The 19,770-nt window shown below is 34.4% G+C and overlaps 1 protein-coding gene across 1 annotated transcript; it reads left to right on the forward strand.

Annotated features, from left to right (window-relative positions):
• Window positions 1-6,017: 6,017 nt before the first annotated feature.
• LOC125674033 (3-oxoacyl-[acyl-carrier-protein] reductase FabG-like) lies at window positions 6,018-18,420 on the forward strand. The gene is made up of 10 exons (XM_056159800.1): window positions 6,018-6,069; window positions 13,341-13,474; window positions 13,571-13,663; window positions 13,911-13,996; window positions 15,103-15,196; window positions 15,575-15,644; window positions 15,915-15,951; window positions 16,436-16,499; window positions 17,707-17,841; window positions 18,261-18,420. The coding sequence occupies exons 1-10, from the start codon at window positions 6,024-6,026 to the stop codon at window positions 18,321-18,323; spliced, it is 822 nt and encodes a 273-aa protein (XP_056015775.1). The 5' UTR covers window positions 6,018-6,023; the 3' UTR covers window positions 18,324-18,420.
• Window positions 18,421-19,770: the final 1,350 nt, after the last annotated feature.

Genomic DNA, 19,770 nt, shown 5'->3' on the forward strand with positions numbered 1-19,770 from the left:
GCTTGTATTCTCTGTACAGTAGAAGGTCTTTGAGCATCAAGTTGGAAACTTGATATCAAATGCATGTATGCAGAAACCATTTGCATATCAGTAGCTTATACATGCGGAAACTTGACGTAAACCATATATAAACCAATATAGTTTATGTATGCGTAAACTTATGATAAACCATATATGCATGTTGATGGTTTACGCCTGCGGAAACTTATGATAAACCATATGTATGTCAATGGTTTATGGCTGCGTAATCTCGCGGAAACTTGAGGTTTCAGCAAGTTTCCGTTGCGGAAACCATATGGATTCGTGGACACCCTAAGTTTCCGGAGTGCGGAATCTTGCTGAAACTTGAAGTTTCCAAGCGGAAACTTGGCAGAAACCTTATGTATACCTAAGTTTCCGCAGTGTTTCAGCCTTGCAGAAACTGCATTTTTCATCATGTGAACGTGACCAATAAATCAAATACACGTGTTAATGAACAACAACTTGATTGATAACCTTGGGTCAAAGATCTTCAAAACAATGCACGTGCTTTTTAAAAGAATAATGAATAAATCAGTATTATGAAGATTTTGTTATTAGATTGATTTTCTGCTCAATCGAAACTTAATTTGCTCTTACAGATGCATCGTGTCAGAACAACAGGAGTAACTCACAGATATCAAAAACGAAGAAGAAGAATATGATTTTCGGAATAATATTTCTCTGTATTCTAACGGTCTTACTTCAGATTACATATCTCATAATATGCATGCGAAGATAAAATAAAACACGTTCTTTAAACTCAAGTTAAATTTAAAACAACTGGCGTAATTGGTTGACAGGAGATGCTTATTCCTCCTAGGTACCTGATCCCACCTTTAATATATCCAGAGGTCCATAAAATATCTTATCTAGTCATTCAAGGTTAGGGAATAGGATCTGTGCACACCTGAAACAATAGAGATAGTTCGAGTGGCATTATATCAATTTTGGTTGTTGTTTTTGTTTTGTTGGTTGTTTCTGTTTATGGTTATAACATGTCTCTTTATGTTTGTGAATCAACACATGCAATATATATTAAGTTCTGGGGATGACATTTGAGTTTATGAATATATTACTGCAGGACTACTGGCTACACTGCAAAAATTATGTGTCATGTAGACCACAGTCAAATAGCATTGGGACCTGACCATGCCTGAGAGAAAGTACTGTATTCTCTTTTGTTGTTGTTGTTATTGCTTTCCTTTAAATTCCGATGGTTTACAAAACAAAACATGATAGTTTGTCTCCATACAAAAAGAAAATACATAACTTTCCCCTCATAATTCAGTTTACAAAATGATGCCTTCATCTTGATGTTGCAACCGGGAAATTTTCTAAAATAAATCAGTTTCATACAGAGATCTAATAAGAGAACTGGAAACAAAAAACCAATGAAGGATTAGGACTCTAGAAGTTGAAGTGGAAACGCTGATAGATTTATCCACGGAGAAATGCTGTAGTTGCGGGTATTGTCAAAATAACATTGATCAGACATTTATTGTATAACCATGAGAACAAATTAGACTATATATTTTCCCAAGAGTAGAGTTACTACTAATGTGGCAGAGTCATTTCTTATCTAATATGCATATAATGCATTCATATATGCATGTATGCATTGTTATTTCATTTTATTTCAATTTAACATCAATGTTATGTGTATTGAATTGCATAATCCTTTAATGGATCTGCAATTCAATATTTGGTCAGTCAAGCATAACACTTAGTGAGTTCTTTGGTATAGAGTGCCTGAGGTGCCTAATTATGTTTTGGCCAAGTTGTCCATAAGTCTTTTGATTTCATTGGTGTTTTAGTTTTGTGTCTTGCGTTTTTATTGGTTTTGGGATTTGTTCCCTCCAAAAGTTCTTTGTGTCAGTTCATTCTTTGTTTGAAATTTGAAGTGACCAATCCATAAATCAGTGTATAAGTTTTGAGTTGACAGAGACCTGATAGTACTACCTGAGACTGACTTTTCCTCTCAATCGGTAAGTTACTAATTACTAATGATAATATACTTCTAATATATATCTAAAATGGTAAATCCTATAATTCTGCATTAAGATTAATTTCCTATGCACTTCATCCTGAGTAAAAGTATATAGTGAGAGAGAATCATTTATTTTAACTATAAAGTGTAAATACATGTAGTTCAATTGTCTCACTATGATGTATCTTATCAATGGCCATATTTTTATGATAATTTCATTAGCAGCTAGTTGTAAGTTATTTGATTAACTTGCAGGTTTGAACTTTATATGGTGACATTTATTAATCACATTGGCAGTTCACCATTGTATATATTGGCCTATTCCCATAGAATGGTATGTTTGACTATTTCGAGTTACTGACTTAAATATTTCTCATAATGGATATTTTATATCAAAGTAATAACTGTAATGTTTATATTATGATAAGCATAAGTGTACAGTAAAGATTTTATCCATAGGCAAGAGTAAATATTGGGAGATGCATTTGTGTATTTAATGTTACATGTATAGCACTTTGTGCAAGACAAAGTTATCTCCCTTGAAGTATGTAAATATTGCTATCATTAATTGTATATCAATTAGTCTGTAAAAGTAACATTGTATTTTATGATTTATACAAATGTTTGATTATTGTTATACAATTGTTACAGGGCTTTCTTTTCAAGCAACTTAATATATACTTTGCTGAATAAACGCTTTGTTCAGAACCTCAACAGGAGTTGGTCATCATTAATCTATTCGCAATCAACACCCTGTTACACTAATATAACCTTTGTGGATCAATTTATATCGGGGAAACTAAGGGGTAAATAAATAAAAGAATGTTCGGGATATAGGTTTAAAATCAATGATAAGGTACATATTTTCTCTATTAACATTTCAATTTCTCAGATCATCCCGCCTAGTCCATGAATTCTAGAAAAAAAATCACCATCATACCAACAACTCAATTTTGTTTGTCCCTTTCGTAGACAGCGAGAAAATAACTAGATCAAGTCCCTCGGCATTGCATTTCCATATGGATGCAGCGACAACGTTTGCAATGTAGCAATTTGACTAATCCACGAGGAAAGAACTTGAATAAGATGGGACTTTTCTAAATACAAAACACTTAAACACAGGTATGGACATCGTTCACATGATACATCAAATACACACATTGTCACACTTGAATAACTATTACCATACGTCAACAGACAATTGGGTCCATCTCATATTCGCACAAAACTTTACTCTGTTCCATTGAGAATTTTGAATGCATTATTTGAAAAACAAAATCTAGTCCACATTTGCATTTTTCAACAAAAGAATATAGCCTCAATATTATGATTATGAATGCTGTTCATCACAGGCCCCTCCACCGCTATCTAAACTAATGCGGGCTATGGACTCTTTATTACAACTGTATTTTAATCGAACTCGACATTAATTCCATTTGATCATTCTTATATGAATTTAATTATTTGATCATTATATTCCAACTGCATTTTCAAAAGATGAAATTCATAGACATCATGCTTCAGTTTCAAACACATTTAATATCCTAGCCAATGTGACGAATGAATATGACTTACCATACATATACTGGATTCCTAAACTTCACAAAACCACTTACATACATTGATACATCGTTGGATCCAGTAAATGTCCCTCTCTTTGCTCCTCACAAAAATATTAACCATTGTGAAGGAGAAATTTCAACGTATTATGCCACCACATATATCAAATGTGGTGTAAATAAACTTTGGATTCCAAAACATTTTCAAGAAGTTTTAGTAAATTTGAAATAACAAAACCTTTCCCCAATCACCAACATCAACACGTATGACATTTTAACATTTTATACAACCATTCCTCACGATGGACTAAATAATATACGTTTTGATATTATAGACAGGTGTTTCTTCAACAAAAATGGAAAATTAGATATTCGTATCCACGGACCCTGAAGTGCACTTTTACAGGAATTGAACGGTTAACGAACGCTGAACGGTTGGAGAACTAATAGTTTTGTTTGGGGAACGAACGCTGCGAAACGGTTTAATCGGAACGGTTTTCAGCGAGAACGGAACGGTTCTTATCTGGAACGGAACACTTGTGAATGAGAACTGAAAGCTTTGGTCAAAGATAGGAATAAAACGGTTTGGTCTGGATTTCAAATTCAGTATTTCGGACACTTTCGGTACTTTCAATTTATACATAAACAGTGTAGAAAGAGAGATTACTAGCCAAAATAAAATATTAATTTGATTAATATTATGAATTTGATGATCAATTCTTACAACATTCTGTTGAAATTCCCCTCGCTTAGAAGTGTGCTCCTTTATTAACTGTCCTGTTTGCATATTTTTATGAGGCAGAATTCATTCACAAGCTTCTACATGAGAAGAAAAAATATCTTGCTGTGGGCTTCAACCAGACGGATATATCTACGTTTTACCTATTAACATTATTCATATTAGTTAATATGTGTATTCGATTTACCCCAGGAAACTCGAAATAAAAGATACCACAAAGTCTGAGTTATAGTTATTGTAGATGTTGACGGTTTTAAAACTCAACATTATGACAAACGGGATGCCTTCGACTTCTCTGTCATCGACGTACGATATTCAATATTCATTTGTCACCTGCATATGGTGTTTATTTTTTCAACTTATTCCATACACAAGAGCTTGTCCTGTGTATGATCAGTTTTTGATTAATCGAGGCAGACTACTGGCAAGCAAGTTGATGTTACAGGGGTTTGAAAGTATTGTTTAAATTCAGTAATTTGCAATTTTTATAATTGTTATAGCGATTGAATTTACCAATACAATCTGTCATTAGGTCAAATATTGTCTGACGTGCTTGATACCAATTGTTAGACCGTTCTTTACAAATTAATTTTGACTACATATCACTATCTTTACTTAATCAAGATATTCGGGTCACGGTTAGTGTGATCGATCGACAGGGGATTCTTACCCCTTCAATGCAGGTTTTCCCACCTCTAATGTATTCAGGGATCTGGTTTGTCTAACTCGTGATTTTGTATTCCTCATATCAGTTATGAGATTGATCACTGTTTGTTATCTTCACCTTTTCATTCTCCACTGTAGGCTTTCATGTAGTTTCAAATGTTAAACCATATAAAGATTAAACGGTTGACATGAAATTCAAGAACCTTGGACTTCGCAAACATATCAAGCTGTTCATGTTCGGTGATATCTAGATCGGTATATTGATTGATTGAATATTGTTTAACGTCCCGGACTCTCCAGAATATATCACTCATATGGAGACGTCACAACTGCCGGTGAAGGGCTGTAAAATGTAGGCCTATGCCCGGCGCTTACGGCCATTGAGCAGGGAAGTGTTCTTTATCGTCCCACACCTGCTGCGATATGGGACCTCGATTTTTGCGGTCTCATCCGATGGACCGCCCGATTTAGCCGCCTCTTACGACAAGCAAGGAGTACTGGGGACCTATTCTACTTTTCGAAATATGTCCTATAGCTGGAACTCATGGTGTCCTTTTATAACATTCTTTGAGAAGGATAGATTTCCTTATGTAACACACTAGTATAACAGAATTGTTGCTGAAACTGATGGTGGCATTTTATAACAATTTGTGGGAAGAATGGACTCTCCTGTAACATGATAATAAAAATTTTACGGCTTGTTAAACGACCCTGGTTAAAGAAAGAATCACCTGATGAGAAACAATTGACAATCGGATATATCTTATCGAGCTATTACATAACTTACTCATACTTTAAGGGATGCAATCATGTCAATAAAACAGGATTATTCAAACGCGACTTTAGCTGGAAATTGGTAAGAAAAGGTTGGTGAAGACATAACAGGTTCATTAAGTGTTGTGAGTGTATACCAAACACCAGCAAATTCCTTTTAAAAGACAGGGGGATGTTTGACTTAACTAATATACTATTCAGAACACAATAGACTGATTTTAACAAAAGTCCAAACGAGCTTCCATACATCCTTAACGTTTGTGATTAACTAGCCGACATGTCTGTTATTTCTAGATTGGATGGAAAAGTTGCATTAATTACAGGTTTGTCTGGGACTGATTCGGTATAAAAGGAGCAAAATATTACAATTATATGATTTCAATATGAAATAAGACACAAGCAATGTAGGTGTCTTTGCAGATTCTAAGTACTATGTCATAATATACTCTGCAAAATCACTTTGATGAGGCGATGTTTAAGTTTTTAGCTCATCAAATTTTTTATCATAATCTTTAGTTTGTCCTTTCGGTGTCGTTTGCAAACTAGTCGCATCTGCATTTTTTTCTCCAGAACCACTGTGCTCATCAAACATCATACAACGTAGCCGTTGCCTGAATTAAATTCAATATCTAAGACTCTAACAACTCAATTTTATGACAAATGATTTCAGCTTCTCCGTCGTCAAGTTCCAATATTTATGTTGCAATATACAATTATCACCTGCATGTGGTGATAATATCTCTCAACTGATTCGATACGCATGATTTTGTTCTGTGTATGATAATATTGTCAATCGAGGCAGGCTCCTGACAAACAAGTAGATGTTACATGGGTTTCAACAGTCTCGTTTGAAGTCAGCATTTCGCAATTTTTATGTTCGTTATAATGATCTGGTTGGCCAATACAACCTATCACTGCGTCAAATGTTGTTTGACGTGTCTCAAACCGATTGTTAGGCCGTTCTTGGCACACTGATTTTGACTACGGATAACTCCGTTTACCTGCTGAAGATATAGGGTTCACGGTGGGTGTGACCGGTCGACAGGGAATGCCACCTCTGGTATATCCAGGGGTCAGTGTTTGCACAACTCGTGATTTTGTATTGCTTATAGGAGTTATAAGATTGATCACTGTTCGTTATCTTCACTTTTCATACTCCAGGCGTGGTCCTGCCCTGGAGTTATAGCATATACTCCGGGGATCATATTTTACAAATGTGGTAGAGGCCTACCGACTCTACATCAATATGCATTTAGTTTTTCCTGAAGATGTGAAGTTTAAGTAAACATTTAGCTCATCCATTTTTGCCCACCCTCTGGTCCAGTTGGTGTAGAAATCCTAAAGTTTATCATTTATATCATCCTTGTCCCAGAAATGTTTCATGCCAAATTTCAAAATCATTGGAAGGACAATAATCAAAAATTGAAGAAGTTAAAGAGGTTCATTTGTTATGCACGGCGGACGACAGCCACTGACCAATCACAATAAAGCATATGAGTCTACTCAGGTGACCTAAAACTTAACTGGATGTTGTCGAAACAAATACTGCTCAAATTGTTTCAAGAATTATATGTATCATCTCTTTAACGTTTTCAATTGCTCTTTAACTTGAAAATTGTCATCTCTTGTTTGTATTCCATAGACGGTGTCCACTCCTGCAATTGTTCATCTCTTGGAAATAAAAAGAGCATGTCAGTTCCCGATTTAATCAAATCCTAAAAACCATTTTCATTTATGTTTAATCCCTTGAGTTGTTTAACTCCTCCAAATCATAATAATGTTTCATCTCTTGAATTTTTCACCTTTTGTAAATGATGTGACATTTCATCTCTTGAATTCACTCATATTTATTAACAAATTTTTTCCCTGATTTTCAGTAACTTTGTTCACCTCTTAAATATTAATTCTGGTAAAAAAATAATTGGACATTCGTTGATAATTCTTATTTAATAATCAGAAATATGATATCGAATTATTACTCCCTCACTTTAATAGTTTGTTTCAAATTGAAACACACTACAAACTGAACAATTGTTTTACTCGATAAAGTTTGCTCGAATACCTAACTACATCCCCAGTACGTTCAAATGACAAACAAGCAAAAAAAACGAATTTAATTTCTTTAAAAACAATCGTCCTAGAGGATCAATAATTTTTCCGAATTCCCGATTTTTTGCTCTTTTTAAAGCTGTGTTACTGTAAATTTAAAGTAATAGCAAACTCAGCACAATGTCGCTTTGAACAATCAATGTCATTACATAATAGATAATGCAACTAAAATAGCCTGATTCAATTGATATGAAAACTACACAGACGTCGCCTACTTCAAATTGGTCAATACAACATTAAATTACACCGATATAAATATCCTGTCTATTTTCTCTTTATTTTATTTTTATCTTTTACTAATTGAAAGGAAAGTTTAAAAAGGTATATGACGATAACTTTATCAGGTTTGTTTTAAGCATCAGCAACTTCAACCGGGATCAGTATATCCTCCCCTAATTTTCTTTGAGATGCAAATAGACAGTAAACAAACACACGTCTAATTACTAGCCATGTAACTGATTTTCAATTTTGTAAATAATAACCTATAAAGCAATGCTAATATATTCAGAGTTTTTCCTTCTTTAGGAAATATCTATTTTAGAAGAAATTATTATATTTTCCCATGAACTCTACTTTCAAATCTCATAAATAAAAAAGTAAAAAAAAATCAGAAATTAGTAGCGATGGATCCTATATCAGATCTCAGCATAATGAAACATGGTCGAACGACGAACCACAGAAGTTAGTATTCACTTTGCTGATACCAAAAAGTTTGTTGCTACCTTGTGTAAAACTTATACGGTACCAATTTTGACTCACCAGATGCGCTTTTCGACAAATAATGTCTCTTCCGTGATGCTCAACAGAAATGTTTGAAATCCGAAATAGCTATGAAGTTTTAGAGCTAAATATAGCCAAAAACAGCGTGCCAAAAAAGTGGAGCCAAATTCGTCCAAGGATAAGAGCTATGCATGAGGGAGATAATCCTTAATTTTGAAATGAATTTCTAAATTTTATAACAGCAATTTTAAGAATATACATCCGTATTTTCAAGCTAGTAACGAAGTGCTTAGCTACTGGGCTGTAGAGACCCTCGGGGACTAACAGTCCACCAGCAGAGGCCTCGACCCAGGGGTCATAATGTAAAATTTATACGGTAGCAATCGAATGACTTCAGTCTGTGCATCCAGTATTTTTCTTTTCTTTTTGGTATCTGGTCAACTTGGGGAATGACAGGTTTTTTATAACAACTTTGGTATCTGGTCAACATGGGGAATGACAGGTCTTTTATAACAAACATAAAATTTGCGATATACTGACTTTAAACGAAGCTGTTGAAAACCCTATAACATTAACTTCTTTGTCAATATCATGACTCGATATAACATGAGGCCCATTGTCCACATCGTTCACCTGAGCAGCAGTTCCTAGCAATAAACAAGCTTGAACAAAACTTTTATCATACAGACAGCTTGGTTTGGAATAAAACATATCAAAGGTAACGATCAAAATGCATTAATTATCATATTTTCTTGTAGACAGACATGACCTTTCATATAAAAAAAATCATCTAAGTATGTTTTATATCAAGTTTGGTTTTATATACATTTGCATGTAAAACTTAATATCTTACTGTGACCCCCTCTTAACACCAGGGTTATGCATTTTATAACCTTGAATTTGCACTTTGTCAAAGGCTTTCATGTAAATTTCAGCATTTCTGGTCCATTTGTTTTTGAGAAGAACATTTTTAAATGACCCCACCCTATGTTTGCGGGTTTTTTGTTATAGGGGCTGTAAGTCTCGTTTATCGTCACTTCCGGTGAAGCGTTTCCGGTGACAAACAAATCCGATTCAGTATTACGAGTATAGAATTGGACCAACTACACGAAAAACCAACGCTTATGCGTAAATCAGAGAACACTGTGTACCACAACCATTTAGTATGTCCCTATTTAACAAGTTGAAGTACATTGTCAATGCAGTGATTCAAGTGTCGATGGAGAACAAGTTGTATAAAGTAACCAGGTAACTGCAAGTTATACATACATTTTCATGAATTCATGATTATTTGATAATTACGCAATTCATTTATACTTTTAATTCAACTTAAATCTTCTCTTTTAATTCAAATTCTTTACCACATTATTGGAAGGAGCAACCACTGAAATTATTCTCTTCAACATTCGTCTTCTTATATCTTTAGACAAGAAGTGTCCCCCTTCTTCCCCCAGTAATTTCTTGCTAAATATATACAAACTTAATCAAGCCATATATAATCAAGTTTTCTTAAAATATTACTAATTTCTCCACATTGCTTAAATAAAAATAATAAAAACCAGTGAAGCATTGAGCCATAATATAACCATAACACCCCCCCCCCTCAATTTTGGCCACATGACAAAATGATCTACTTGAGTTACATTGTACATTTGTATGTCTAATTATTAACAGAATTGGAATAGAAATCATTTTTATGCAATACGTTTCTCTTTATCTCAAAGAAGTTATTGTAAGTCTTAAATCAAAGCCACATGCTTGAATTTAGTTTAAACTAATATTTTTTTATACACAAAACTGTTTATACAATTTGAAACTGGTTTAGGGAGAGAGGATATAAAAATTCAATGCGGATGGAGGTTTGTTTAATTATAATATTCCCAGTAAACCATCAATACAGATGTACGAACATTAAAGCATAAAGTATCAATTAATTAAATTATAACCCACCCCCTTCCATCCTTCCACCATGTACCAACCGAATCTCAATGAATCCACTTTCTAAAACAATAATTTATTGTTTTATAATATTAAATACTATCACTTCTTTTTGAAAATTGTGTAAATATTACATTTATCATGTCTAGCTGCAATAATGTAGCCCGTTCCGAGTTTAGTAATCTGGACCCCCTCCCCTTTTTTAAAAAAGTAAATGGCTACATTATTGTAGCTAATCCAGGTCATGCACGCACGGCGCCGATAAGAAATCAGTGATGAAGTGTTGTAGTATATGTCATGGAAAGAGTACTAATTAGTAGTGCTACAGCTGCTGTGTCTAGGAATGTTTTTGTAAAAATTATCTCGATAGATCGTAAAACCATGCTCATCCCTCTATAGACATTTCATTTATACAATTTGATGCGTGACTGCATGTGACATCTTGATTTGTGAATGGTAAATAAGTAAATGTAAATCTATTTAGATCTACTTGAGCGTATATGTAACTAAAGACTGATGATCGATATGAAGGCCCTAGATGTGGTAACAAACAAAACAAAGATATTTGTACTTATCTAATGGAAATCAAGTTTACTACCAGTATTAGAATGCATTTATACTGACCTGCACAACTTTTCCCATAACATCCAATTCTTTGCATCGACCATAACAACGACAAAAACTGCAGGATATTTCCAACTTGTATGATTTCATCCAAACCGTAAAAGTTTGTTTGTCACCGGAAATACTCAAATCTCGCGTCATCTCGATTGTGAGCTTACAGTCCCTATTATATCCCCTTTAAAGGAGGCATGATCCTTCATTTCAACAAACTTGAATCTCATTTACCCAAGGATGATTTGTTACATTTTGATTGAAATCGGCTCAGTTCTGGAGGGAAATAAAGTTAGAGAATTCCGTCTACATTCTGGTATTTTAAAAACCATAGAACAACATACTCTTTGCTTTCCGTTGCTTGTCCGAGTATCGTAGTGATTAATGTACTTGCTTCACACCGCTGCGACCCGAGTTGGACCCCATCATTGACAGTGTCTGTAAGAGAGAGGGCATGACAGTCTCCCCTTCAAATAGGTGAATACCCTCCGGGTACTCTAATTTCCTCCAACAAAATGACCCCCTAGCGCCAAGATCCTTTCAAGTCGTTGAATTGCTAGTATATAATTAATGTTCAATTTTTAATGTGTTACAGGTTATTTTATTATCATAATTTTTTACGATACAGTATACAATGATTTCTATGTTCTTTAGCTATCTGAATATGTTTGTTATATGACGCAATTATTCAGATAATATCGTCAGAAAATAAATCACTCTGACATGAGTCCGCTGTTATTGCGATTGCATAGTCTGTAATATATTTACTTTTGTCTATCTGGATATCTCAGTTCCTCGGTTTAAGCATTTTCCAGTTGTTAAATGATGAGTTACTCACCACTTGAAGGACCCTACAGGAATGGACTGTTGTTATTTTAGAAGAATGTTCTCATCGTAAAGTATCAAACATTTACAAAATCCAAAAAACTAAATGCCAAATTTCAGCATCAACGAAATATTCAAAATATTTTAAAGCTATATGCAAGTGATTGTGATAATCTATAAACAATCAAACGCAATCGAAAAGACCGTAGCGAAATTCATACTTCTACATCGATAGCCGATTACATAACTCCTCTCTAAATACTAAATGTGAAGAAAGAAGCATTCCCTAAAGGATGGTTTGTGAACTCTTGACAGTTCTGACTGGTTTGAACAATGTCTTGCGATTACTATGTACACTGTAGGGACAGAAGTTACTCAATATTATTTAGAATGCTCGGAAACCGCCTGTCCTCTGATTCAGTTCCTCTCCACCTTCTGACAGGTGTGTACATACTTTTTGCAATTACTATTTAGGGATAAAAAGGCATTCAATATTATTTAGAATGCTTCGAATATTATTTAGAATGCTTCGAAACTTACTAAAGGGCCTTCGTGGCCGAGTGGTTAGAGCATCGCGCTCGAAATCTCTCACATCTGTCGGCGCGGGTTCGAATTCCGCTCGCACCGGTAAGTGAGAAAGTTTCCCAGTTTACTTTCGGAAGGTCGGTGCTCTCCTCCCAGGTACATTGTAACTGGGTTCTCTCTTTCACTAATAAAAACTGGGCGCCACCAGATAACTGAAAAATTGTTGAGTGTGGCGAAAAACAGCTAATCAATCAATCAATCAATCGAAACTGACTGCCCTGTGATTCAGTACCTCTCCACCTTTAGTGTATATTTTTAACATGTTCTTGTGTCTCTGTGGTGCAAGGTGAAGATAACGAACAGTGATCAATCTCATAACTCCTATGTGGTGTGGACAAGTCTCTGACAGAGGAAGAACATTGTCTTTAGTATACCAACACAGAATTGTTTTCTGCAGTCCCTGTGTCAAACTGTAACATCTAAGAGTTTTGCTACTACATGTACCAGAATTTTCAATGTGATCCCTTGAAATAAACTTCTTGAAATGATTTTTCTTTGTCTTGGATTTTGTGTTGCTTTGTCTCTGTATCAGAGCCTGATCTATGATTAACAGGTGAGACTTAACCACGATATCTAATTCTTCCAGGAACAATCCTTTGCCTGGTTCTTGATACTCTCTTATTGCAAAACATGGAAAGCTACTTTTACTAGAATCGCTTTTATGAAACCATCGTATGTTGGCTAGTAAACATTTGGGTGTACTTTTGTATACATTTACATCTTAGTTGAGGCACCCTTTTTTTGCGATGCCTCATAAAATATAACGATTACGCCCTATCACTATGTTCTGTGTTATTTTCAGGGTCCAGCTCCGGTATAGAGGCGGGAACAGCCATTTTGTTTAGTAAACTTGGTGCAAAGGTAGCAATCACAGGCAGAAATGTTGACAATCTGGCCAAAACAGCTGCCGAGTGTGAAAAGGGGAATGGAGAAAAGGTTAGATCCTACTGTAAATTTATTGTCGTAGCCAAACACTTGAAAGCTGTCTGAGAAATACAACATGTTCAAAAATATATCTCCTTGTTTTTATAGCCGTTTATTCTTAGCGGTGATTTGACCAAGGAAGATTTTGTTAAGCACCTTGTAGAAGAGACAGTAAAACATTATGGGAAATTGGACATACTGGTATGTTACACCGTAACGTATTTGGTTTAAAACACTAGATGTATACATGTACATGATTTAGCACCTCATTAAATTTGTTATCAATTGTTGTGGCATGCTTATAATCAGAATAAGCAATAAGAATTGAATAAAATTTATAAAGAATTTAAAAATAAATCATATCAAAACTTTTTTAGAACTCTGAAAGAAGCATTCTATTTCATATCTTTAGATTGACGATTTTATTAGATTATTGTTTGGAAAATAGGTCAATAATGCGGGGATATTGAAATCTGGAAGCATTGAAACAACAACACTGGAACAGTATGATGAAGTTATGAACATTAACGTTAGGTAATGTTATTACATCTGTGTAATATATATATATATATATATATATATATATATATATATATATATATATATATTTATATATTCAGAAAATTTCACTTTTTTGGATACGAATTAATTTCCTACCCGGGCTTGTACTCACAACCTGCGTAACAAATACTCCTAGCAGTATGTGACCAGCGCTCTAGACCGCTCAACTATCTAGGCAAACCTTGACAAGATGATCGAGCGGGCTAGAGAGCTGGTCAAATACTGCTAAGAGAGTTTGTTCCGCAAGTAGTCAACCCCGGGTAGGGACGGAAGTGGGTATCCAAATAAATTGAAATTGTGCTCTATATTAAATATTTCTTCACTTAAGGCGGTTGTGTTTATTTAGGAATTCATTGCTACAGAGGAACGTTAAAAAATACAATCCAATCCAGTCACGAAAAAATGACAAGTATTAATTATCTACATTGTCATCAAGAATGGAACACTTACATACTGAAGGACGAAAACACAGAGAGAGAGAGAGAGAGAGAGAGAGAGAGAGAGAGAGAGAGAGAGAGAGAGAGCAATTGGTATGATATGCTCATTTTGTTACGCTATTTGTTGCTTTCATTTTATATCCATATAACAGTAGCTACAGTCGGGAACTCTCTGCCTGATACCCTCCGCCGTTGTCAGAATTTGAACACCTTTAAAAAGCGTTTAAAAACACATCTTTTTAGACTTGCATATTATTGGTATTATAGGTGGTTAAATCTTTATGGTTTCTTTACCATCATTTTAACACGACTTTTTCAAGTGTATAATTGTATATTTATTTCAACTATTATATTGCATATCATTTGATTGGAACTTTCTTCATGCACATCATGTTTTAGATTTTTTAGTAATTTTACTTTACATTATTGATGTTTTGTTAGCATCGTTTTGATATTATCTGCCTTATTGCTATTATAATTTCCTTTTACTACGTTCATAACATGCTGTATCATTTTATTGTGTGCAACGCTTTAGAATGGTTAATTATAGTCATATAGGGCGCCTAATTAATAAATATTATTATTATTATTATCATTATTATATATCTATATTCGCTTATCAGAAATGATTTGCGTTTTCAGAGCTATTTACCATCTGACAATGCTTGCAGTTCCTCACTTGGTCCAATCAAAGGGAAACATTGTCAATGTATCTAGTGCTGTGGGTGTTAGATCGGTGAGTGATCTTACCTGATCACGTGTCATCAGTAATTAACAATCGCTGATGAACTTGAACATTTGTAGATCTATTTCTTTTATTTCATAAAACTTTATTTATAAAAATTAAATTAGATATAAGTACTGAAATATATCGTTAACCATTTCGTTACTTTAAACGGAACAACCAATGCAACCTTTGACCTTGACGACGCTCCATATCTGGTAATGATTACGCGGACAGTGGTAACTAGATAACCGGATTATTATTATTATCATTCAATGCATCTCAATCTCACATGGTGTATATTTCAGTCCCGTGGATAACAGCATTGCATTCTGCATGTGACATTGTATGGCACTATATGATACAATATCATCAGAATACCATGGGCAGGTTGAAGGAGTTTTGTCATACTGTATGTCCAAGAGTGCTATAGATCAGTTTACTAAATGCACTGCAATAGGTAGGTGTTCCTTTTTAGTCAGAATTTTCCAGTGTGTCAAAACATCCTCCCATACCAGGAACACTGAATGTGATGGTTTCAGTATCATTGTGGCTTTATTATTGAATTAGATGAGAAATAGGCGTTCCTACCATATAACATTTAGAAGAGAATTGTTTTTACCTTGTGATTTTATATAGCTTAGTACATTGGATTGAATTATTTTATCGCAACAGAAATACGAATGTATGGAGTCACAAAGCATTGAGAAATGTATACATTGTATTTCAGAGTTGGCCCCAAAGCAGGTCAGGGTAAACAGTTTAAAGTACGCATATTCATCTTTATCACAGTGCAAACGCTTGAGAGCGGCTGTCATTTTTGTGCATTTTGGATTACTTCTATGAATACTGTAAAAAAAAGTTATTTACGCTGGGGATTAAGTACACGTGGGTTTTTTTTTTTTCACGTCCAACATTAAGCGTGGGAGGAATGATTGGTAATTGTATATACATGTAATATATATTATATCAAATATTTATAATTACACATACATGTATACGCGTGGGGAAATTTTACGTGCTTATTATGTGACCGCGTAACTAGTGTAAATATCCCTACTTTTACAGCATTCATTGATAAAAGAGAAATTATTTGATTACACAATAACACAATTAATCTATTGAATCAATGGTATACTTATGATTTTTCCATTATTATTAAAAGACTTATGATCAGATATCTATATATTTAGCCCTGGATTGATTGCCACTGATATTAAAAGACTTATAATCAGATATTCCTATATTTAGCCCTGGTTTGATTGCCACTGAGATTTTTAAGACTAGCGGACTGGATGAAGAGTCATATCAGAAGGTAAACACCGCGGGCTACACGTTTTATCCGGCAGACTTCATTGGAGTTCAATGTTTTAAATCACAACAAAGGGCTTTGTATTTAAAATGTTCATAGGATTCAGTAGTTTTGATAGTCTATTCACCGATCGCGATAGCTCAAATGAAAAGCGTTCGCTTCGTAAATACAATGGCTTGTCTTCCAGATTGTAAGATATGACCCAAAAAAAAATGAAATATGAACCCTCTTTAAAAACACCTTTTAGTTGGTTCTGATAAAGATGCCGACACGTTCAGGTAATTAATGTGTCGTTTAAAGTACACCCCACACGCAATATCTTATATATACAAGGGATAAAAGTCGCCATAAAAAAAACACTCCCACTGTGTTCAACATCCGTTTCGGTACTTTAGACTAACTATTTATTGGAACAGCTTGGTAAGATTCGCCACAGCGATGAATTTCCTAAATGATGATGCATTTGTCGCCAATCGATATGCGTTCTTTCATAGGAAAATGCATACGAAACCATTGCTTTTTAGGGCCACATCGTCAAATTGTTCTGGAAAGAACGAAAGTTACATTTTCGCGACGGCTGGCTACAGGGAAAGTGCCAAAATTATAAATATTGAAAGCATCATACACATGTATGTTCAACATGTCCTAGGCTTTCGCAACAGATACGTACCCCGTTAAAAACCGTAGTAACATTAAATGTATCGAAAAATATGTTGTAATTCTTATGTAATCTAAAATGGTAATGCCATAAAGAATAATTTCAATATTTCAATTTTTGCACTTTCCCAATTGCCAACCGTGGTATTTGAAACCTTCCGTTCTTTCCAGGAAGATTTGACCAAATGGCCCCCATAATAGTTGAAAGCGTGTATGTTTTCCTTTGATGGAACGCGTGTTAACTCGCAACAGATACATCATAATTTAGGAATCTCATCGCTGCAGCGCATTTATCTACGGTAATCCAATAAATTATTAGTTTAGAGTACAGAAACGGGTGTTGAACTGAGGTGGGGTATTTTTTCTAACATCGTGACTTTTGTCCTTTGTATGGTACTCCGTGCAAAGGGTGTCTAATTTAAACCACGTATTGGTTACCTAAACCTGCCGTCATCTTTAGCAGGACGACTTCTAAGTTGATTTTAAAGAGTTAATGTATAATGTATCCAGCCGGACTTATATCTTCAGATGAATAAATATATTTTCATTTTAGCATGCGGGGATGGATATCACGGTAAAAATTGCACCAGGAGATGTTCTTATCCCTATTTTGGAAAGGAATGCCGTGATAAGTGTAAATTTTCCGTTGACGATTGCAATCATATGTATGGTTGTAAAACATCTTAAGGTAATCATCCATGTGTATCGTGGGGTGGTGTGGGGGTAATTTTCATCTTGGAATTAAACAATTTAAGTCTATAAGCATCACTTTGTCATTATCATCATTTAGTTAGCTGTAACTTTTATCAGTGACTCTAAATTACTGTATTTCAACCATTTTGCAAGATCCCCAGATGTGAGGGTGTTGATTTTCATATTCAAATAAAGCTTTTTCATGCAAATTTGCATGAAATGTTTCATTCAAGCAACGTGTCCAATAAATCAAATACACATGTTAATGAACAACAACTTGATTGATAACTTGGGGTCAAAGATCTTCAAAACGATACACGTGCTTTTTAAAAGAATAATGAATAAATCAGTATTATGAAGATTTTGTTATTAGATTGATTTGCTGTTCAATCGAAACTTAATTTGCTCTTACAGATGCAGCGTGTCAGAACAACAGGAGTAACTCCCAGATATCACAAACGAAGAGGAATAATATGATTTTCGGAATAATATTTCTCTGTATTATAACGGTCTTACTTCAGATTAAATATCTCATAATATGCATGCGAAGATAAAATAAAACACGTTCTTTGAACTCGTGTTAAATTTAAAACAACTGGCGTAATTGGTTGACAAGAGATGCTTATTCCTCATAGGTACCTGATCCCACCTCTGATATGTCCAGAGGTAAATCTAGCCCAACTCTATTTTGTATTGCTTATAGGAGTTATGAGATTCATCACTATTCGTTATCTTTACCTTTTCATAAGCTCACATATGATAAAATTATGCCATGCAATAAAATGACATGTTACCGAATGGTTATTGCAAAGTGACTAAATGAAAGAGTTTTACCAGTCAATCACATTTTCAGACCTTTCAATAACTTATTAGTCGACAGAATGGTATAGTTTCACCCTATGTCATTTCCAGATTCAAATTTAGCTCCATCTTCATGTATTTCAGTATGAATTCAATATTGTTATATATCAAATGCTCACCTGCTATAATTATTGCATTCAGAGGGTATGCAGTGTGAAATTTGAATTTTTTTCATCCTCTAAATATATCTCACAGAAAAGTATATTCATGCTTAGAAACTTTTTCTTCTACATGGCTATCGATAGTTATAGACTGGTCGGTTTTCTCGGTTGTATTGATTTGAATAATCCACTAGATCTACATTGTAACACACGATATGTTAAAAATACATTGACAATCCAACTGTTTACAGATACGCTCATTTGCTGTGCAATAACTCGAATCAAATTACTCTGGCATAAAAGTCCCGGGTTTCGTTTTCATTGACTCTAGACTATGGACTGTGCGTGTAGTAATCAATTTTGGACATTCCCAGTATTCAGCGATAACTATGCTTTCAACGTGCTTGCAACAACGAAAGGAAGATAACTCTAATATAGAATATACTACACGATTTGTGAGAAATTAGTTATTCCATAAAATATCTTATCTAGTTATTCAAGGTTAGGGAATAGGATCTGTGCACACCTGAAACAATAGAAATAGTTCGAGTGGCATTTTCTCAATTTTGTTTGTTGTTTTTGTTTCTCGTTATAACATGTATCTTTACGTGTGTGAATCAACACATACAATATATATTAACTTCTGGGGATGACATTTGAGTTTATGAATATATTACTGCAGGACTACTGGCTACACTGCAAAAATTATGTGTCATGTAGACCACAATCAAATAGCATTGGGACCTGACCATGCCTGCGAGAAAGTGCTGTATTCTCTTTTGTTGTTGTTGTTATTACTTTCCTTTAAATTCCGATGCTTTACAAAACAAAACATGATAGTTTGTCTCCATACAAAAAGAAAATACCTAACTTTCCCCTCATAATTCAGTTTGCAAAATGATGCCTTCATCTTGATGTTGCAACCGGGAAATTTTCTAAAATAAATCAGTTTCATACAGAGA

The sequence above is a fragment of the Ostrea edulis genome, chromosome 3 (genome assembly GCF_947568905.1).
Source record: "Ostrea edulis chromosome 3, xbOstEdul1.1, whole genome shotgun sequence".
In the NCBI taxonomy this organism is placed as follows: Eukaryota; Metazoa; Mollusca; class Bivalvia; order Ostreida; family Ostreidae; genus Ostrea; species Ostrea edulis.

Coding starts and splice junctions, on each gene's coding strand:
- LOC125674033 (XM_056159800.1), top strand. CDS start 6,024: ATGTCTGTTATTTCTAGATTGGATGGAAAAGTTGCATTAATTACAG. Junction 6,070..13,340: donor AAAAGTTGCATTAATTACAG/GTTTGTCTGGGA, acceptor TGTTATTTTCAG/GGTCCAGCTCCGGTATAGAG. Junction 13,664..13,910: donor ATGGGAAATTGGACATACTG/GTATGTTACACC, acceptor TTTGGAAAATAG/GTCAATAATGCGGGGATATT.